At 42.0% G+C, this 22,655-nt stretch overlaps 1 protein-coding gene across 1 annotated transcript in view; it reads left to right on the plus strand.

Moving 5' to 3' along the window:
- Positions 1–22,655, plus strand: part of RAB3B (RAB3B, member RAS oncogene family) — a 71,058-nt gene that overhangs the window by 34,305 nt on the left and 14,098 nt on the right. Inside the window, exons 3-4 of the mRNA XM_019957496.2 lie at positions 12,385–12,503; positions 15,332–15,456. Coding sequence (XP_019813055.2) covers positions 12,385–12,503; positions 15,332–15,456 — 244 coding nt within the window. The remainder of the gene's footprint in view (positions 1–12,384; positions 12,504–15,331; positions 15,457–22,655) is intronic.

A 22,655-nucleotide genomic window follows, 5' to 3' on the forward strand; every position in this document is an offset into this window, starting at 1 on the left:
CTAGCAGCCCCCTGTGTTGGGTGGGTACCACTAAATCCCTCAGTGGTTCCCTGTTCTCTTCTGGACGGTGTCCAAGTGCCTGGCATTCAAGACCTCCACGATCTAGTTCCAGCCTCACTTCCTATCTTAAGTACTGTGTTTCAAAAATTGAAAACGCTATCAATTGTAAGGTATATCCTTATTTCAGAGATGTTAAAATGTGAAACAAAAAAGGGCATCTTAGAATCCATATAATATTGTACTTTACACTTCAGTGAAAATGGAACTGCTTATACTTTCCCCAGATGCCATGCTGTTTTGGGCCTTACTATTTTTTTTCTTTTTAGCTGTTTATAATGGAAAATTTCAAACATACACTCAAGTAGGAAGACTAAGGAGTACTTGAGTACCATCATCCATCTACAACAATGATCAACTTATGATTTGTCTTCCTTATTTTTTCCCATGTTTCCTTCTCCCTGGACTATTCATAATAATAGCAACTGCCAGTGTTCATTATGAGTTTAGTTTTTCTTAATTATAAAAGTAATATACACTCATTAAAAAACACTTAGAGATTATATACAAACATAAAGAAGAAAATTTTACTGACACTGTGGTTGGTTTCTTTTCTATGAATTTTCAACATAATTGAGATCATGATGTATATTCAATTTTCTATCTTGTCTTTTTTAATGTAAAGCTATGACATGAATACAGCTAAAGTTGTTAGAAAATCTTTTAAAATATGTTAATGACTTCATAGCATTTTACAAGGAAAATGTACCATATCTATTCATTAATTCATTCACTAACAGTATTTGTTGCATTTACCATATTTTGGTCACTCTGAACAGCGGCAAAACAATGAGGTACAAGTTCTGGCCTCTCGAAGTTTAGTTGTTCTCCATTGTTTGAACATTTAACTACTTTCCAACTTGGGGCTGTTATGGATCACATTGCAGTGATCAGTGATCATCTTTGTATATAAAACTCTTCCTCAGTTTCAGATTATATCCTTTGCATAGACTTCACTAGTGAGATTCCCATTATACTCTACCTTTGCCAGCATCGAATATTATCTTAGTTTAAGTTTAGCTAATTTAATAGCGTAAAATGGTATCTCATTATTTCAAATGGCATTTCTCTGATTACTTATTGAACAATCATCTATACATTTATTAACCATTTGTTTTCTTCAAATTGTCTGACAAGGGTCCTATTTTTATCACCAGCCATTTCTTAATATAAAATCTAACAATCATTTCCTTTTGCTCGCTGTTACCTGGGGATATATTAAGTATAATCTTGTTTCAAGCTTCTCTTTTTTCTCCTGGCCCTCTCCCACATCACTTCTTCTCCCATTTCTTCCTGTCTTGAAGGGGAGTTGGGTGAGTCACTGAAAGGATACAGCAGGTGGCAAATTAAGCAGATTCCTTAGGGAGACTCCTCAGACTGCTCTGAATAGTGCTGATGTCAATTGGGAGGCAAAAAGACTGAAGAGGAAATGGATTGGCAACTCTGATGCTAAATTTGTCCATGCAAAAGCACTGGGGTGTCAGGGATGATTGTTCTTTCAGCAGGCATCTTTAAAATACCTGCTATGTGCCCAGATCTGTCCTGGGTACTGATGAGGGCTTAGTAACTGGAGAAGACACAAATGAAGTAGGTCTTACTTAATAGTCAACTATGTACATGTCTAAGGCATTCAGACTAAATGGAGACGTCTGGCAGACAGTTGGAAATTTGCATCTGAAACTTGGAAGTAAAGGGCCCAGCGGATAAAGAGCCAGTTTAGGAGACAGGAGCAGGAAGAGGTGCAGGGGAAGCGCTGGTAAAGTAAGGTTTCATAGAAACTGAGGTAAGGAGGGGTTTTGAGAAGAGGAACAAGTATGGGGCATGTCATCTTTGTTATTTGAGGCAACAGAGAGATAATATTACCCAGCTTTCTCTCATTTATTCGTTCCTTTGTTCATTCAGTATTTTTGGAATACCTGCCAGGTGCCATGCCTTGCTCTAGGTTGTTGCTGAGGCTATAGAAATGAAAGGCACGGCCCTGAGTCCACAGCCTAGATGAGGAGATGTAGATGGGAGTTGAAACAAATCCCTGATGTAGAATCTATGATCCATTCATTCAAGAATAGTTATTGAAGGGACTGCCCTGATGGTTCAGCAGTTACGAATCCACCTGCCAGTGCAGAAGACACCATTCAATTGCTGGTCCAGGAAGATCCCACACGCAGTGGAGCAACTAAGCCCATGCGCCACAACTACCGAGGCCGCCTCGTACTAGAGCCCCTGCTCCGCAGCAGGAGAAATCTCCACAACGAGAAGCCTGTGTACGGCAGCTAGAGAGTAGTTCCCACTCACTGCAACTAGAGAAAGCCAGCCCAGCACTGCCAAAAATAAATAAATAAATAAATATTGAAAACCTAAGCTGTGCCAGGTTCACTGAGGAACAATGAAAGGAACCACTCTATCTTTAGTTTATCTGTGTGAAGTAAAATGTAGTGCCTGTATCTTAGTGGAAATCATTCGTATCTGTGAGAGGCTTTGCGGGTTTTGTGTGAGATCAATGCCAAAAATAAGAATGCAGGGTATTCACCTCTCTGGAGCTGGACTTCTCACCTGTAAAATGAGGGAGACCCTATAGGTATCATATGTATCATCCTATAACTTCTCAAAGGATTTGCCACATGTGAGGTAGTTTCCCTGCTAGACTGAGAATTCTGAGGGCAGAAATCATGTGGGTCTTATTCACTGGCACAGTGTAGGCTCAGTAAATGTTTGTGGAATTGATTACTCTCACATATGTAATCAATTCCACAAGAGCTTTCTAACTTGAAGGTTCTGTGTTCTGCTATCACTAAAATAAGGCTCAGGTATATTCTGTGACGGTCCAAAAAAATGAATTTTGATATTGGATGCCCAAGAATTTCCCAGAATAGGTGCCCTTTGACCTGGACCTCAAAGGTTAGATAGAAGTTGCGTGGGCAGGGAAGTGCTTTCCAATACCCAATCCTGGGTTCCAGTGACCTCTTTTCCTGCCCGCTGTCCTCAAGGATCACTACCTGTGACTGAACTCCTTAGACTCCAATCTTCTTATCTGTAAATCAGTAGTGACAGCAATTCATGGTGTGCTGAAAGAATACTGGAGGTGGAGTCAGAATATTTGCATTTGAGTCCCAGCCTAGTCAAAAATATAAGTAGCTGTAACATCTTAGGAAAGTTACTTTACCTCTGAGTCCCAATTTTGCTACATGCAAAATAAAGCAATCAAGACTGCTGCTGCTGCTGCTGCTGCTGCTAAGTCACTTCAGTTGTGTCCGACTCTGTGCGACCCCATAGACGGCAGCCCACCAGGCTCCCCCATCCCTGAGATTCTCCAGGCAAGAACACTGGAGTGGGTTGCCATTTCCTTCTCCAATGCAGGAAAGTGAAAAGTGAAAGTGAAGTCACTCAGTCGTGTCCAACTCTTCGAGACCCCATGGACTGCAGCCTACCAGGCTCCTCCATCCATGGGATTTTCTAGGCAAGAGTACTGGAGTGGGGTGAGCTCAAAGACTGATTTTCCTTCTGACTCTCAAAAGTTTGTATCACAAGGTCATTGTTAGAATCCAATGAGGTGATGCAACAAAAATGCTTATAAACTGTAGGGTGCTCCGAGTGTGGTCTATACTACTGAGGACAGAGGGTATAACACCAAGCCAGCTTTAAGGGGACACTCTTTCCTTTCCTCAATCCCTTGCTTCTCCTTGGCTCCACTGAATGTCCCTGAAAAGCTCTCTCCTGCTTTCCTCCCATTCCTATGGGACACGATGCCTCGGCTCCCAGGTGCTACAGAATACAAAGGGCTTGGAGTTTGGCAGCTGCAGGTCAAGGTGTAGGATGAGGGGAGAACCAGCTCAGCTCTTATTACCTGTCTTCCTGGTGCTCATCATCCCCCCACCCCCACCCCGGCAACCTTGCCTGGAGGGAATGAGCTAAAGAGGGGCAGGGAGAAGTTTGACTGGCAAGCATGTATATAATAGGGCAGGAATCCAAGCAAGGACAGAGGCCCCAGATATAACCTCTTCCTAGTTGTGTGACTTCTTAAGTCTGTCACTGCTCTGGGTCTTCCTCTTTTGTCTAATAACTTGGAAAGGAATCAGAAAGAAGAGGGGACCCTTTTCTCACAGGTGATTTTCCTACCAATCCTGAGTTTCTAAATGAGTTTTCTGTCCTTAGCACAGAATCAGCCTTTGAGTTTCATTCACCAGCATTCTTATTAAGTGCCTACTATGTGCTGGGTGCTATAATTGAGGACCTGGGATTTAATTTAGCTAAATAAATATTGGGTCTCAGAGGAGACAGATGAATAACCCAGTAACTCTAATAAGCGTGATACATGCAGTGATCTAATGCCAAACTAAAGAGGATGGAGAAAGAAGTTACTTTGTCAGGGGAGAGGAGGTCAAGGACAGTTCAGAGGATGTGACCTTGAATAAAGTTGTGAATCATAAAGGAGAAAGGGGATTTCAGGCAAAGATCAGCGTATCAGATTAAGGTCCAGGGGTGTGAAGGAGCAGTGTTTGGAAAACCACAAGTAGTTAGGCAAATCTGAAACTCACTGGTTCAGTGGAGGAATGGGAGGGAAGGAACTGGAAGGGAAGCCTGAATCAATCCTGAAGAGTCTGCTTTCTACTGAGATGCTTGTAGCCTATGAGGTGGCCAGTGGGAAGTAAAGGGAGGGATTTAGACCAAAAGAGATGAGATTTAGAAGACGAGATTTAGAAAAGACCCATCTGACATTCATTGTGCTCTATCAGAAATGTTGCAGTCACTCCCAAAGTTCACCCTTTCAGTCCTTTTCAAATATTTATTGGAAATCTCCCTGCCCCCTGTGCCAGTGCTATGCCAGGCACTGAAGACCAAAGAATAAGCAAAACCAGACACCTTGTTCTTATGGCCCTTGCAGTTTGGCAGGGGAGACAGTCTTTAATCAAATAATTACACAAATAAATGCAAAATTATAGTGCTACAAAGGAGAAGTACATGGTGCCAGCAGAGGATGTAATTGTAGCATTTGACATTGCCAGGATGGTCAGGGCAGCTTCTCTGCTGAGTTGAGTCGAGCTCCAGAGGAAGAGTGTTGCCTCAGGGAAAGGTGCTAGAAGGCTCTGTGGGAATGGCCTCTCCTGCTTTAAAGTCCCCATTCGATACATGTTTCTCTTTACAGTAAACAGACACTATAGAGTTTAAGCAGGTATGTATAATATTCAACCTTATATCCTCAGGATCTAACCAACACTTACCACATAATCAGTGCCCAGTGAAGATTCGGAAAAAAAAGAAAGGAAAAGAATGAAAATCCTTTAGGCACTTTAGATATTTGGAGATGGCAGTACCCTTCCTCAGAGCTTCTTTCTTGCTTCAGCTGCTCTTCCCATGACACTGTTTCAAGTTCCTGTCACTGTTCTTTCTGGTCATTCCATTTGATTGTGGCTCCTGTGACAGGTGATTTGAAACAGCAGGGATGGGGTCCAGTGCCAAGAACATTTGTCTCTTGGAGCCAGAAGACCTGGTTTTATTTAAGCCTCTTTTCATCATTCATCTCTACAAGTCTCAGGTTTGTTTTTTTTTTTTAATATGGAATGGATATATTGGTTCTTCTCTCATAGGATTTCTCTGGGAACCATCTGAGATAATAAGAAAAAAATACTTTGTAAACTCTAAGAGCTAAACAAACATAGGACTTAAATATTTGGAGGGCTGCCACATGAGTGAAAAATTAGATTTATTCTTTGGGTCTCCAGAGAACAGAATTAAATCAATGGATAGAAATTACCACATGCAGCTTTCAGTTCAACAGAAGGAAGCAATGTTGTAATACTCAGAACTGTCCATCAGTGGAGTGGCTGCCTTTTGAGGTGGTAGGCATCTAACACTGGGAACACTTAATGCAAGTATGCTATAGAAGGAATTCGTTTTTTAAGTGAGTGGGTGGATTGAGTAACTTCTAAGATTTACTTTTAATTTTAGAATTCAACAGTCTGATAGTTAAGACACGTGGAGGAGCTGGGAGAGGGCATATGTGGCCAAGAGAGTACATGAAGAGACATATGGAGCAGAAATGAGTATTGCATGTGTGGGTGACAATATGGAAATTTCAGAAATGATGGATCTGTGTTGGGTCAATGATTCAGTGGAAGATAAAGAAGATAACTAATATTGGTTGAACACCTGTGTGCCAGACATGTGACTCCATTTAAGCTTTGTGGGTGATTTCCAGCCCTTTTCTATGGTGGCAGAGCGACGTTGGCCTTAGGGAAACTTAGAAATGGTTGGAGGTTCTCCTGTCTGGAAGTGGGCTGGGTCCTATCCTGAGGAGCGGAGAAGAATTCAGAATATACAGTCTGGTTGGGCTATAAGCTGTGTAGACAATACACAAACTTTTGTCAAAACACAGAATTTGAATCCTGACTCTACTTCCTTGTAGTTTGTGACTCTAGCAAGTTACTTAAACTCTGTGACCCTCAGTTAATTCATATATAAAATGGGGACTCAAACTTGTCCTGCTTCAGGCTGATGTAATAGTTAAGAGGAATAACCTACAGCAAAGGCCTTCTGGGAAGAGCACAGGCTTTGGAATAAGACCTAGGTTTGAATCTCAGTCTGCCATGAACTGGTTATAAGATCTTAGGCAAGTTATTTAAATTTTCCTTATCTGTAAGTACAGATAACAGTATTTCAAGGCTGTTTTGAAAATTAAGTAAAATAGGAAAAGTGCTTAGCATAGTGCCTGGCACTTAGCAGGTTTTATTTGGTTAGTACAAATAATAAGATCCCATATATGAAGCAATTTTTTTTTTGAAGCACTTATTGAAGTGCCTGGCACATAGTAGGTGTTCAGTTGATGTTATCTCCCTTCTCCCTGGCCCCCGTGTCTGTCAGGCCAGTGGCTTGCGTATCGTTGTGTCCAGTCTCTGGCATCGTGCTCTGCCCATATGAAGAGCTCAATGAATGTCTGCTTCGTAGAAGTGAATCAATTGCTCTTGATGACACGATCTCCTTCTTCAAGTAGACAGTGAGTCATGCCTCTTTTTTTTCCCCTCCTTCCTGTCTCCTCTTTGGTTCTATTTCTGACTCTCATCAGTGGGAGGGGAATCAATGTTCATCAAAGTGATTTTTAAAAATAAAAGAGAGAGGGAGTTTCAGGAGCGATTCTCTGGGCTACTTTCCATTGAGCACAGGATAGTGAGAGCTGGACGGTTGTTTCCAACCTTGCTTTTCTTTAGGTGAAAAACAACATCGACAGTAATAAGCACAGCTACTATAAGCTTTATTACACACCTACTATGTGCCTGGCACTCTCCCAAGCTCTATGAATACATTATCTCTAATCCTCACACAACCACTTCAGGACTGGTATTATTTTGCAGACAAATACTATTTGATTTCACTTATAGGAGATACCTAGAATAGTCAAATTCATAGAGTCAGAAGGTACATTGGTAGATGCCAGGGGTCAGGGGCGGGGGTTTGGGGAGGGGGAATGGGGAATTCATGTTTAATGGGGACAGAGTTTCAGTTTAGGAAGATGAAAAATTCAGGGGAAGGGTGATGGTGAGAGTTGGCCAACAATGTGAATGTACTTAGTGCCACTGAACTATAGAGTTAAATATGGGTAGAATAGTATGTTTTATATTATGTGACTTTTACCACAATAAAAAAAAATTAAAGAAAAGGACTAATATTATTGTCACCACTTTATTAATGAGGAAATTAAGCCTTAGAAAAGTTAAATAATAATACAAGGGACAAATACTCCTATACTTGAGTACCTAGTATGAGCTAGACATTTAAAAAAATCTTACTTAAACACCCTACAAAGTAGGTATTATTATTTTCATTCAAATTGTGAAGAAACTGAGCTTCAGAGAGATGAAAAAACAAAGCCATCCAAAATCACACAGTTAATGATAGGAAAAACTATGAGTCAGACCAAAGCCTGCTCAACTCTTAATTCATCCATTCCCTTTCTGTCTGTCCATTTTCTGCTCTTTGAGGGAAGCTTCATATTGAGGGGCCTCCCAAGTGGCTCAGTGGTAAAGAACCAACCTGCCAATGCAGGAGATGCGGGTTTGATCCCTGGGTTGGGAGGATCCCCTGGAGAAGGAAATGACAAGCCACACCAGTATTCTTGCCTGGAAAATCCCATGGACAGAGGAGCCTGGTAGGCTACAGACCATGGGGTCGCAAAAGAGTTAGACACACTAAGCAACTAAACAATGACAAATCATATTTAGACCCTGAATGGATGCTGCCCTGAGCAGGTCTGAATGAGAGCAGGGTGGCCCATGGCATGAGACTTGTTCAGTCCTGCTGAGCAGACCCTGGGAAGCTGGCCCTGCTCCTAGGGCTGACTGTGGAAGTACAAAAACAATGCCTAAGTGGCACTCATGCTGTATAAGGAACTGTTCCAAACATTTTGGATATAATAACTTTCTTAATCTTTGTGGTAGCTTTGTGAAATAGGTATTGTTATAGATGTTATAAGTCTGTTGTTATAGACCACTTTATAGATGAAGAAACTAAGGGCCCAAAAGGAAAATTGCCCCAGGAGAGAATTATCCAAAAGCGTGAATACTAGGACACAGGAATCACTGTGAATTATTTTAGAGGCTGCCTACCATTGTCACAAAGTTAGTAAGTGCTAGAATAGGGGTTTACACCCGGAAGTCTAACTCGAAAGACCACGCTCTTAACCTCAAAACTATATGGCCTTTTTGTTTAGCAAGTGGTGATTGAATCCCTAATGTGTGCATAGTCCAAGGCACTGAGAGTGTAGAGGTAAAACTAATTCCTTGTCCAAGCTTATTTATTATTCTATACCAGGATTTCCAATTAACTGGGCATCAGTTGAGTAGCAGGATTCTTTGTCAAAGAGATGGAGCACAGGTCCAGACTCCAGGTACAGATGGGAGACTGGAAACTGTCACAAAGAAGTGGTATAATGCAGGTGGAGTGAGGAGAAATGAGACCTGCTGGCAGTGCTCAAAAATCCTGCTTGGGCCTTTAGATCCCTAGTCTGGACAGGTGGCTTAGTTCTAAACCCTATAGAACAAGATTTGGGGCCTGAGCCTGTACACTGGTAGAAAGAGTCTCATCTGTCTCGTTGGCTCTGAGGAGTTCAGGAAGTAGAGGTAAGAGCTGCTGCAGTGGTTCATAGGTACCCACGCACAGAGCTTTTGTGTACATATAACAGGAGTATCTCTCTAATATTAGTGCCTAAGATTCCTGTGTTAGATGTTTACTCACTCACCCTCACTCATGCACACTCACTCATCTATCTCTTCATTCATTTTTTAATTCATTTATCTACTCACCCATTCTACACTACTCATTCATTACACCCATCTACTCATTCATTCTACACTACTAATCCATGCTGCTGCTAAGTCGCTTCAGTCGTGTCCGACTCTGTGCGACCCCATAGACGGCAGCCCACCAGGCCCCGCCGTCCCTGGGATTCTCCAGGCAAGAACACTGGAGTGGGTTGCCATTTCCTCCTCCAGTACTAATCCATGAGCTGGATACAATTCTATTTGCCAGAACTCTTAGGGAGAAGTACTGTATGTGGTCAGAAGCAATACTCTGATAAGCTGCTTGAAGTAAAGAGTAAGACACCCCCAAACCATGCTCAACAAACAGGAGATGGTGACTCAAATGCTCTTCAAGGATGGTGGATGTGTTAAATGCAGACTTTGTTTTGCTGAGTAATGTGCAAGTCTGGGTCAGAGCTGAATTGCACAGGACATGAAGAAGCTGAGCCCTGCCAGAAAAATAACTGATTTGTTGCCATGTCTGTAAGTCACCCCTTAAATACTTGTTGAATCTATTTCTCCTGCATCCCCACTGCTACCACTCTAGTTCAAATACTTCTTAGGTCTCACCTGAGCGAGTCGGACACGACTGAGCAACTGAACTGAACTGAACAGAGCCATTGCAAAGATCTCACCAACCAGCCTGCCTGCTTCCCATGTCTACTTCCTCCAGTTTGTTCTCCACATCACAGTCAAAGTGATCTTTCTAAAGTTCAGATAAAATCATGTTAATATCGTACCTCAAAATCTTTGATCCTAAAAAGATCAAATTCAAATTCTGTAGCATTGCCTTCAAAGCTCTTTTAGTTTCATTGCCTACTCATTTCCCACAATTCTTTAAGTTCTTCTGGAGTAGTCATGGGAAAAAACTCTTCCTTATGCAAAAATACCTTTCCTTCACTTCTCTGCTTGGAAAATTCTTATTTAGGAAAATCCCTGTTGTCTTCCTTCTATTACCAAGTAACCGCATCTTTAGGTAATGCTGCCGGACTTGTAGAGATCCCATCCGTGGGAGTGGTTGTGCCATCTACCACATTTCCCATTCTCCTCCTGGGCGTTTTATAGGATTGTGCTTTCTTGGGTGTGGGCGTGTGACTTGCTTTGGTCAGTGAACAAGAAAAATGGAAGAGCCAAAACATGACTCAGATACTTTCTTTCCTTCTCATAGCTGCTCTGTCAGTCGTTATCCTGGAATGAAGCAGACAAAGAGCAGAGCACGCAGCCAACTCTTAATGGATATGTAAAAATAGTGAAAGATAAAACCTTGTTATTGAAGCTGCTGAGATTTTGAGATTGCTTATTATTGAGTAACCCAGTCTATCCTAACTGGTGCACTATCTCTGCTTTGACATCTTTCATAACTACCCTAAATCACCATATTTCTACTTTATCTGAATTGTGTGACACATTTTCTTTATACCACTTATTTGATAGTGATGACATTGCTAATTATGAGTTTGGTGGTATGTCTTAGCCACCTCTATACTTTTGCTGAGCTTTCCTGAGGGCAAGGGTGATGCTTGTTCCATTTCTGTATCACACAAATTATGATTCATAGCCAAGGTGACATATTGAAATAGGTGTAGGAATCAGACAGACAGACTTGTTTTGAATCCCGATTCTTACATTTGATGGACAATCTCTGTGAACCTCAGTTTTCTCAACTGTAAAGTGGGAGTAATAATATGTACCTTACAGGGTTTTTCTAAAGTTTGTGGATAATAGATGCAACATATGTACTAATATGGCATGTTATAATTCTTTTGTTCCCATTATTTGTTTTTAATATTATTACGGGTAGTGTTCAGTAAATGCCTGTGGATAAACGTTTCATTGACTGAGGTATAATGATATGTGCATCAGACTTGGAATCAGAATCCCTAGATTTAAGACATAGCTTTTTTTTTTTTAACCAGCTTTGTGTCCTTGGAAAGTCACTTACCCTCTCTGCAGTTTTGCATTCTCAACTATAAAATGTAAATACTGATCCTTACCTCTGAGAGACTTTTTATAAAATTTAAATGAGGTAATATATGAAGAAATCTTTTATATGTGCTCCAGGATCACACATCTAAAACTATAATGATACAGAAAAGACTGATTGGTCCCTGACACGAGGACTCTGTGGACATTGTGAAGCACCCCAGCGTATTCCATTAACGCTTTATTGTGGGGTTTGGCTTAGCTTGTTTGTGTTTGTCTTTGCAACTAGACTGTGAGCTGCTTGAGATAAAGAATTGTCTTATATTTTTTTTTAGTGAAAATGTTTGTTTCTCCTTGTATAAATAATACATGTTTAGCATTAGAGACAATAAAAATACCTGAAGAAAATGAAAATCCTGATAATTCTTATCTTTCTTACAGAGATAGTCACTATTAACCTTCTGATGTGTTTCTTTCCAGTTTTCTTCTCTGCAAATATCGTTATGAAACTGACATTACATTGCACATACAAGCATTGTTCCATCTTATATAAATAAACACATAACCATTCTAAAGTTGGATATATGTTAATGATAGTTTTACACTGTTTAAATAGAGTTGTAACCAAAATTTTTGTGCATAAATATTGTTAGTCTGATTTTCTATTTTTGTAAAAAAGTTTTTAGAAGGAAAAATTTCCAGGCCAAAGGGTACAAATATTTTTAATACTCTTGGGACTTCCAAATTGATTTCCAGAAAGACTGAACCAAGTTCCATTCCCAGAAACAAGGTGTAAGGTTGTACATCTTACTACATCCTTGTCTGTAACAGGAATTATAATTAAAAACAAAGAAAAATCTTTTAATATAATAATTATCTATTTACAGTTCTTTTGTGAAATGTTCTTTCCTCCTGCTCATTTTTCTACTGGGATTTTAATTATTTTCTTACTCATTTCTATGATGTTTCAAAAACCATTTTATTATAGTCACCAAATACAAGATAAATAATAGATGCTCCTTAAGTATACTTTGGATTATTAGTTAATTGTCCTAGGGACTTTTTAGAAACAAAAACAGACTTTCTGTGAGGCTGACTCCTTCCTTTTCCCACCTAGGACACAGCTGGGCAGGAGCGATACCGGACCATCACCACAGCCTATTACCGCGGAGCCATGGGCTTCATTCTGATGTATGACATCACCAATGAGGAATCTTTCAATGCTGTCCAAGACTGGTATGAGAGTCATTCATTCATCCATTCATCAGATTGTTCATGAAACTCTAGCATGTGCTAAGCCCTACACTATGTGTTAGGGAAAACCAGATGAATAAGATGTGGCTCCTGTCTTCACAACGTTCACAGATGAGCAGAGAGGATAGATCAGTGAGCAGGCACTGACAGTATCCTGGGACAGGTGCAGTGATGAGAGTGGTACCCGGGCCGTAGAAACCTAGCTTGGGGAGCTAGGGAATGTGTCCTGGAATTGCTGACATACATACTACAGTTTGAAGATGGACAAGAATTAGCCAGAGGGACAAATGGATAAGAATGTTGCAGAAAAAGAGTACAGATGTGCAAAGGCAAGAAGGTAGGTGAGAGGGTAAGAAGAACAGAGGTCATGAAGGATTTTATGTGCTGGGGTAGGGAATTTGGATTTTATTTGTAAGTGAGGACATTTGAACTGGGAAACAACAGGTTCAGATTAGTGTTTTAGGAAAAATCATTCTGGACAGAGTACTAAATGAATCCACATATTGTTTTCCTATAAAGTGTATCCCTTGGCTGGGGGGTGGGGGTCAAGTTCATAACAGTTCAATATACAATAGAATCTGACACAATTCCCTAGAGGTATAGCCTCTGAGCAACTTATATCAGGGGCCCCCAACCCCCCAGGCCACATCCCCATCTCTTGCCTTACTGCCTGAACTAAACCCCCCTAACCCCGATCCTGGAAAAACTGCCTCCATCAAACCAGTCTCTGGTGCCAAAAAGGTTGGAGACTGCTGATTTACTTCTTTCTCCCTGGAAAATTACTCACAAGGAGAAGGGAGCATGAAGAGAAGGAGAGGTGAAGAGGGAAGGCCAGTCCTGGGTGTCCCTATTCAGTGGAGAGGATAAGAATGTGGAAGATGGAGAATCTGTGCCTGGTTCTTATCCACAGTCAGAGAGGCAGAGCAGGCTGGGCACAGCTCAGCAGTGCTGGCCAGTGCCAAGCTTGTCTTCTGCTCTTTTTTGCCCAACAGCTACCCTTTGAAGACTTCGCTTCTGCCAAGGAACAGTTGCCATGACTATGTGAGGCGCCATTGGTTCCTTGGAGCCTTGAGCTGGGAGTGACCTTTCAGGCTGCCTACCCCCACTTCCCAGTTCTGAACAGCAGTCTAGGGTGCCACCCACATGCCTGTCACACATGTGTTCTCCTTCTCAGCCTCTTGGTCATCCCCTTCTTCCTCCTTTCTCCCTGTTTCCTTTTAACAACTCCTTTTCTCCGCCTTCCTTTTTTTCTCCTTTCCTCCCTCTTTTTTCTCTTCCTCTCTCATTATACCTTTTTCCTTCTGTTTTTTCCCCTTTCTTATTCTCTCCCTTCCCTCCAGTCATGACTTTTCCCTCCTCCTCCCTTCTACCTTCTCTCTATCTCCTTCCATCCTCACCTCCCATCATGAAGAGATTAGCTCTTTCTTTAAGTATCTCCACACTGCCCATTCCCTGCCAGCCTTGACCTCCTTCCCTTTCTCCATCAGTCCCTGTTCATCCTGCCTCAGGAACACAGTGACTTTAACACCTGGTGACGATTCCTCCAAGAATAACCTAAGTTGCTAATCTAGGAGCTGAGAGTGGATGGAGGTGGGAGGAGGGAGGAAGATGACAGAAGAGTGGCACAGAAGGCACAGGGAGTTGGCTTCAGGTCCCTGCCTTGAGGCTAAAGACTATCTGTCTTTTCCAAGCTCTGACCTTCAGTTTTGCCTCTGGGAAACTTGGTCCCAGCCTAGCACCCATCTGCCATCTAAACCTCAGTGCCCAGCACAGAACCTGGCTCTCTGTAGTTTCAGCACAAATGGTGGTTGAGTGAATTCCATCCATTGATGAAGTGGCTTTTCACCCTTAAAGAGAAGATGGGTAGTGAAATCAGCTTGAGGAGCAGGGTTGGTAGTTGGTCCAGTCTGCAGTTAAGGTTGAGTTAGATTGAATGTCAGTATCAGGATAGGATCAGAGTTTATTTAGATCTGCTTCAGGATTAACTATTTGCTGGCTTCTTCCTTCATCAGACATTCACTGACTTCTCTGTGCTCTATGCTCGGGGGGCTGGTACTACAAAGATGGGGCTTCCCTGGTGGCTCAGTGCAGAAGAATCCGCCTGCCATTGCAGGAGACATGGGTTTGATCCCGGGTCTGGGAAGATCCCACATGCTGTGGAGCAACAAAGCTCATGCCCCATACTGAACCTGTGCTCTAGAGCCCGGGAGCTACAACTACTGAGCCCATGTGCTGCAACTCCTGAAGCCTGCACTCTCTAGAGCCTGTGCTCTGCAACAAGAGAAGTCACGACAACGAGACGCCTGTGCAGGGGACTGAAGAGTAGCCCCCACTCGCTGCAACTAGAGACAAGCTGGCATAGCAACAAAGACCCAGTACAGCCAAGAATAAAAAATAAATACCTAAATAAAATTATATATACAAAAGAATAAACCTATCTCTGCCCTCAAGGAGAGACAGATAAATCCAGCCAAATGTAATAACAGATGCCACAGTAAAGGTGTAGGGAAACCAAAGAGGGGGTAACTGTTCCTACCTGTGAGGTGTTTAGGTGTTTGGGACTGCTTCCCAAAAAATGTATGCTCTATATAAAGGTCTGGTTTTATTTCCTCTATTTAAAAGTTTATTTCTCATTATAGAAATAATACATGCTCACTTTCAAAAACTTGTCGAGAAAAGGTTTTTTTATTGGCCTGAACATATGGCTTGTGGGATTGCAACCTTGTTGAAGGGGCTTCTGTGAGCTTCTTGGGGTCCTTTCTGGCCTAGGAGGGTGTCGGTAACACAGTCCTCTTCCTGTCTCTCTTTAGGGCTACTCAGATAAAGACCTACTCCTGGGACAATGCCCAGGTCATCCTGGTGGGGAACAAGTGTGATATGGAGGAAGAGAGGGTTGTTCCCACTGAGAAGGGCCGGCTCCTCGCAGAGCAGCTTGGTATGTGCATGACACATGTGGGTGCATGTGTGCACTGGAGTGGGGCAAATGGAGGGAATAAGTGTGTGTTTGTATTTGGGACATTAAGGATGTGCTGTGACCCTGAATTATGTGCATATGTGCTCTGTGTGTGTTGTTTCATATTTAGGGCATATACATGTGGGCTTCATGCTAATGAATTCTAGGTAATGCATTATTTATGATACATGTATATTTTGTTACACTGGATGTATAAATAAAATTTAAATATATGAAATCTTTTTTTTAAACCAGTTCCTTCCACAAAGTATTTGAGGTATCTTATAACATTGTCATAGTATATCAACCAAAAAATGAGACAATTGGAGCAAAGGGAAAGAAGGCAAGGGTAGGAGAACATAAGAGAAGGCCAGGGGTGAGATAACTATATTTTGTAAGTTTGGGGCATGTGCAAGAGCTGGACTGAAATAGTCACTTTGAGCTTCCTAGCAACCATTGCAAAGAGGGAAACATAATCAGTTACATGGTTCAGAGATGGTCTTTAAGATAAAAACAAACCCATTATTCCAGAGAAGCACTGCTCTCCACTGACAACTGTAGACTGAGTGTGTGTATGCTCAATTGTATCTGACTCTTTGTGATCCCATGGACCGTAGCCTGCCAGGCTCCTCTCTCCATGGAATTTTCCAGGCAAGAATACTGGAGTGGGTTGCCATTTCCTTCTCCAGGGGATCTTCCCAACCCAGGGATTGAACCACGTCTCTTGTGTCTCTTGCATTGGCAGGCAGATTCTTTACCACTGAACCACTTGGGAAGCCTGGCAACTGTAGAACAGACTCTATATGTTGAGTGTGATGATGTTCTTAATATTAAGCATCCTGTATAGCAACTACAACACTGTATATCGTAGGCTGTGTCTTACAGTTTCTGTCAGTGTAAACTGATGTTTTGTCACCAAAATACAATTCACAGCAAAGGTGACTGTATGAAGTCACGAGACAATGTAGATTAAACATGCTGCTCAATGATGCTCTTTTTGCAAGGTTAATGCACCTTGATCCTTGTGCTCCATTGACACCCAGGTGTCTCAGGTGTGTCTTAGTGGCCACACAGTGGGACACCTACCTACACCTGCTTAAAAGAGAAGCTTTTCTTTTCTTTTCCCTATTGGGGTTTAATATAGGATCACCTTAGATAAGTCTTCTTTTAGAAGAATACATGTACTGCTTAGCTTTTAGCCGTCTCCCTAAGTATTTCTCACAACCTCAGTGCTGTAAGTATTAAGGAGAAGGGAGTTTAAAGTTATATTCTCTGCCAGTTTTTGAAGTTCAGATATTTGGGCTGGTAGGTGGGTAAATTGTGTAATATACAAGTGTGAATTTGTGTTGTATATATTTGTATTATGTATATTATGAGGACATGTATAGCGGAGCGTCGTATACTTCTTTCTTCCCTCTCCTATTCTCCAGTGTGGCCTGGAATAGAAATCAGCACACTGAAGGTGCTTAATAAATAGGGAGGGTGGGCCATTTGGCTCTTGATGGTTCTTACCCCATCACAGGTGTCCTCAGGGCCCATAGAATGTGTCTATACCCATTCCCATGGTTCACAGGACAGTAAGCACGTGGCGAAGCCCACACATGGGTGACCTCTGGCTATCTTATGCCTTCAGCCTGCTGTCTGTGAGATGCCCTGCACTTTCCCTGGACCAACATTGCCATTTCTGTTTGAAAGGCTCTTTTTTATCCCCCATCTCCCACTCTTATCTAGCTGTTGAACCCTCACTCAACTTTCAAAACACACCTCCCCCAGCTCTTTTCTTGGTTCCCCCACTTAGAGTACCCTATGCATGCAACAGTCACAGTACCCATCTCCCTTGGGTGCACTTGTTTCCTTATCTGTCTTGTTTATCTTTATACCCATAGTGCCTGGCATATGGTCTGGCAGTGAGTAAACACTGTAAAAATATATTTTGATTAAAATTTTATGGAGTCAAGTATTTGGCTACTTCATTTTACTTCATTCTAATTATGACTTTCTGAGCTCCTACTCCATGCCAAGTACTGTGCTGCAAAATAGGCTATGTTCCCTGGTCTGAGACAGAAACTGTGATAAGCCAGGTGATCAGTGCTGTGATAGAAGGATGCGCCAGGGGCTGTGGACACAGAGGAGGCATCTATTCAGTTTGGGTCAGAGAATGTGAAGCCCATGCTGAGTCTTTTTTTTAATTAATATTGATTTGAGTACAGTTTGCTTTACAATGTTGTGCTATTTTCTACTGTACAGCAAAATGAATCTGCCATACATACACATATTGTCTCCTCCCTTTTGAATTTCCTTCCCATTCAGGTCACCACAGTACATTACAAGGGAGTTCCTTGTGCTATACAGTATGTCCTCATTAGTTATCCATTTTATGTGTCGTATCAAGAGATAACTCATTGAAAAAGACCCTGATGCTGTGAAATAGTGAAGGCAAAAGGAGAAGAGGGCAGCAGATGGTTAGATGAATTTGAGCAAACTCCGGGAAATAGTGAAGAACGGGGAAGTGTGGCATGCTGCAGTCCATGAGGTTGAAAAGAGTCAGACACGACTTAGCGACTGAACAACATCAATAGTGTATATGTGTCAATCTTTATCTCCCAGTTCTTCCTACTACCTTCCCTTCCCCCTTGGTATCCATGCATTTGTTCTCTACTTCTATGTCTCTATTTCTGCTTTGAAAGTCTTTAAAATATTTTTTAAATTTATTTTATTTTTGGCTGCACTGGGTCTTTGTTGCTGTGCTTGGGCTTTCTCTAGTTGTGATGCTGAGCTTCTCATTGTGATGGCTTCTCTTGCTGCTGAGCATGGGCTCTAGGGTGCTTGGGCTCAGTAGCTGTGGTGCACAGGCTTAGTTGCCCTGCAGCACGTGGAATATTCCTGAAGCATGGATTGAATCCCTGTCCCCTGCATTGGCTAGTGGATTCTTAACCACTGGACCACCAGGGAAGTCCCTGATTTGCAAGGAAAACAGAGCTGGAGGAGTAAGGCTCCCTGACTCCAAATTAGGCCTTGGAGATAATTAGGAGCAGTCAAGTGAGGAAGAAAGGCAAGGACAATCCAGGCAGGGGGAATAACACTGGCAAAGGCGAGGAACAGCCCTGTGTATTTAGGGAACCAAAATTCATTGGGTTGTGTGAGTCTAGATTAGCGCTTCCCCAATTAAGAGATTCATGTCACTGGGTGTTCAAGATGATTTTATGTATATATTTTGGTGTATATTAGGAAAAAATATAATTAGCATCTCAAGCCCTTTAAGGTTAAACAAGACTGTTTTTAAAAGGTGAGTTAATTTTATATTAGGAAAAAATATAGCCAGCATACCAAGTCATTATGACTAATGTTTTTAAAAGGTGAGTTTGTTAAACATTTATTAGGTATTTACCATGTGCCAGGCCCTATTCTAAGTGTTTTAAAGTAATACTCATTTAATTTAAAAGTACCTAATTTAATTTAGGTACATTTCTTGTAGAGATGAGAAAACTGAGGCACAGAAAAGTTGAGTAACTTGTTTAAGATCACATAGCTAGTAACAGGTAGAGTCAGAATTCTGGCTCCAGAGCAGCACTTTTGACCACTTAACCTCACTATACAGCAAATATTATAATAATAGATAATATATATTGAGCCAGGCAGTCTATGAAATGCTTTGTGTTAATTATCTCTTTTAATTCTCAACATAACTCTTCAAGATAGGTCAAGTTCAGCATAGGTTCATGAAGTTCTTGCTTAAGATTATGCATTTCTGACCTGACTTAGCAGCAGCAGAGCCAATAAAGGGGCTTCCCCGGTGGTTCAGCAACAAAGAATTCGCCTGCAATGCAGGAGACGCCAGTTTGATCCCTGGGTCAGGAAGATCTTCTGGAGGAGGAAATGGCAACCCACTCCAGTATTCTTGCCTGGGAAATCCCATGGACAGCAGAACCTGGCAGGCTACAATCAGTCCATGGGGTCACAAAGAATCAGATACAACTTAAGTGATTTAGTGCACACGCGTACACACATATATATACACACACACACAGAGCCAATAAAGATCTATCTAATTTATGTAGAAAGACAGAAGTGAGATTAATTCTTAGTACAGAGTTTAGGAAGACACTTAAAGAGGGCATTAATGAATTGGTTAGATTTGCGTAGGTCAAGGTAACCCATCTCAGTCCTACTGAACTTCCTGAGCTTTTCTCTACTGCTTACCAGAACTCAGCTATTTACATGTCTGTTTCACACTACACCTCAGCAGTAGTCGGGGTTACGTCTAATTGTTTTCATTATCCCAACCATCCAGCACAGGATACTCATTCACTCATACATTTATACATTGAAAAATACTTATTGAGCATATACTCTGAGACAGGTTGTATCTTGGCACTTAGGTGTGATTCTTACTATCATGGAACTAATGGGGAAAAGAGACATTAAACAAATAATCATACAAGTAAATATATAATTAAAAATTTGTAAATGGGTAAATTGTATGGTATGGAAATTATATCTCAATAATACTGTTTAAAACTGTGATATGTTCTGTATGACTTAGGACTCTCATTATGGCAAGTGATAAAATCTCAAATCAACCTAGCTTTAATTTTAAAAAAGAATGTATTAGCTTATGTAGCTGGGAAGTCCACTAGTCACAGGACTCAACTGGGTCTGTATTTCTCAACTTTGCACATCCCTTCAGCCTCTTTCTGTAGTCAGACTCTGAATGGGGAATAAGATAAATGATGGCAGCTCCAGATTTATATCCTCCAACTTCTGCAAAAGAGGATTCTTGCTCCCAACCACCATATATCAATCTCAGGGAAGACTATGATTGGACACCTGTGAGTCACATGCCTGTTTCAGTGGCTGGGGGAGGCAAGTATTATAACCTATAGTTCCACCACAGTTGTTTAAAGTAGCAGTTCCATAAAAGAAGGAATGGTGGACAGATAAAAGTAAGGTAGTGAAGTGAAAGTTGCTCAGTCGTGTCCGACTCTTTGCAACCCCGTAGACTGTATAGTCCTTGGAATTCTTCAGGCCAGAATACTGGAGTGGATGGCCTTTCCCTTCTCCAGGGGATCTTCCCAATCCAGAGATCGAACCCAGGTCTCCCGCACTGCAGGTGGATTCTTTACCAGCTGAGCCACAAGGGAAGCCCAAGAATACTGGAGTGGGTAGCCTATCCCTTCTCCAAGGGATCTTTCCTACCCAAGAATCAACCGGGGTCTCCTGCATTGCAGGCGGATTCTTTACCAACTGAGCTATGGGCTTCCACTAAAAGTAAGGTAAGTCCACCACAAGTGATATGAAGAAAGTTAAAAAGAGAGACCTAATTTTAGACTGGAGAGTCAAAGTCTTCTGAGAAAGTAACACTTAAGCTGAGAACAAAAGGATCAGAAAAATATTAGTTAGGCAAAGAGTTGGGGGGCTGGGAGATTGGGAGAGGAGTGTTCCACACCAAGACCAGCCCTAATGTGGTTTCAGTTCAGTCGCTCAGTCGTGTCCGACTCTTTGCGAACCCATGAATCGCAGCATGCCAGGCCTCCCTGTCCATCACCAACTCCCGGAGTTCACTCAGACTCACGTCCATCGAGTCAGTGATACCATCCAGCCATCTCATCCTCCGTCGTCCCCTTGTCCTCCTGCCCCCGATCCCTCCCAGCATCAGAGTCTTTTCCAATGAGTCAACTCTTCGCATGAGGTGGCCAAAGTACTGGAGTTTCAGCTTTAGCATCATTCCTTCCAAAGAAATCCTAGGGCTGATCTCCTTCAGAATGGACTGGTTGGATCTCCTTGCAGTCCAAGGGACTCTCAAGAGTCTTCTCCAACACCACAGTTCAAAAGCATCAATTCTTCGGTGCTCAGCCTTCTTCACAGTCCAACTCTCACATCCGTACATGACCACAGGAAATAGCCTTGACTAGACGAACCTTTGTTGGCCAAGTATTGTCTCTGCTTTTGAATATGCTATCTAGGTTGGTCATAACTTTCCTTCCAAGGAGTAAGCATCTTTTAATTTTTATTTTTGACTGTGCTGGGTCTTCATTGCTGCACGTGAGCTTTCTCTAGTTGCAATGAGAAGGGGGTAAATAACCCTTTGTTGCTGTTTATGGGCTTCTAATTGCAGTGGCTTCTCTTACAGTGGAGCGCAGGCTCTAGAGAGCTGGCTCAGTAGTTGTGGAACATGGGCTTAGTTGCCCCAAGGCATGTGGGATCTTTCTGGGTTCGAACTAGTGTCCCCTGCATTGGCAGGTGGATTCTCTATTGATGGACCATAAGTCAGTTCAGTTCAGTCACTCAGTTGTGTCCAGCTCTTTGCGACCCCATGGAGTACAGCATGCCAGGCCTCCCTGTCCAATTCCTGGAGTCTACTCAAACACATGTCCATCTCATCCTCTGTCGTCCATCCCCTTCTCCTCCCGCCTTCAATCTTTCCCAGCATCAGGGTCTTTTCAAATGAGTCAGTTCTTCATATCAGGTGGTCAAAGTATTGGAGTTTCAGTTTCAGCATCAGTCCTTCCAATGAATATTCAGGACTGATTTCCTTTAGGACGGACTGGTTGGATCTCCTTGCTGTCCAAGAGACTCTCAAGAGTCTTCTCCAATACCACAGTTCAAAAGCATCAATTCTTCACCGTTCAGCTTTCTTTATAGTCCAACTCTCACATCCATACATGACTACTGGAAAACCATAGCCTTGACTAGATGGACCTTTGGTGGCAAAGTAATGTCTCTGCTTTTGAATATGCTGTCTAGATTGGTCAAACTCTTCTTCCAAGGAGCAAGCATCTTTTAATTTCATGGCTGTAGTCACCATCTGCAATGATTTTGAAGCCCCCCCAAATAAAGTCTCTCACTGTTTCCATTGTTTCCCCCTCTATTTACCATGAAGTGATGGGACCAGATGCCATGATCTTAGTTTTCTGAATGTTGAGTTTTAAGACAACTTTTTCACTCTCTTCTTTCATGTTCATCAAGAGGCTTTTTAGTTCCTCTTCACTTTCTGCCATAAGGGTGGTGTCATCTGCATATCTGAGGTTATTGATATTTCTCCCTGCAATCTTGATTCCAGCTTGTGTTTCTTCCAGTCCAGCGTTTCTCATGATGTACTCTGCATATAAGTTAAATAAGCAGGGTGACAATATACAGCCTTGACGAACTCCTTTTCCTATCTGGAACCAGTCTGTTGTTCC

This window comes from Bos indicus, chromosome 3 (assembly GCF_029378745.1).
Source record: "Bos indicus isolate NIAB-ARS_2022 breed Sahiwal x Tharparkar chromosome 3, NIAB-ARS_B.indTharparkar_mat_pri_1.0, whole genome shotgun sequence".
NCBI lineage: Eukaryota > Metazoa > Chordata > Mammalia > Artiodactyla > Bovidae > Bos > Bos indicus.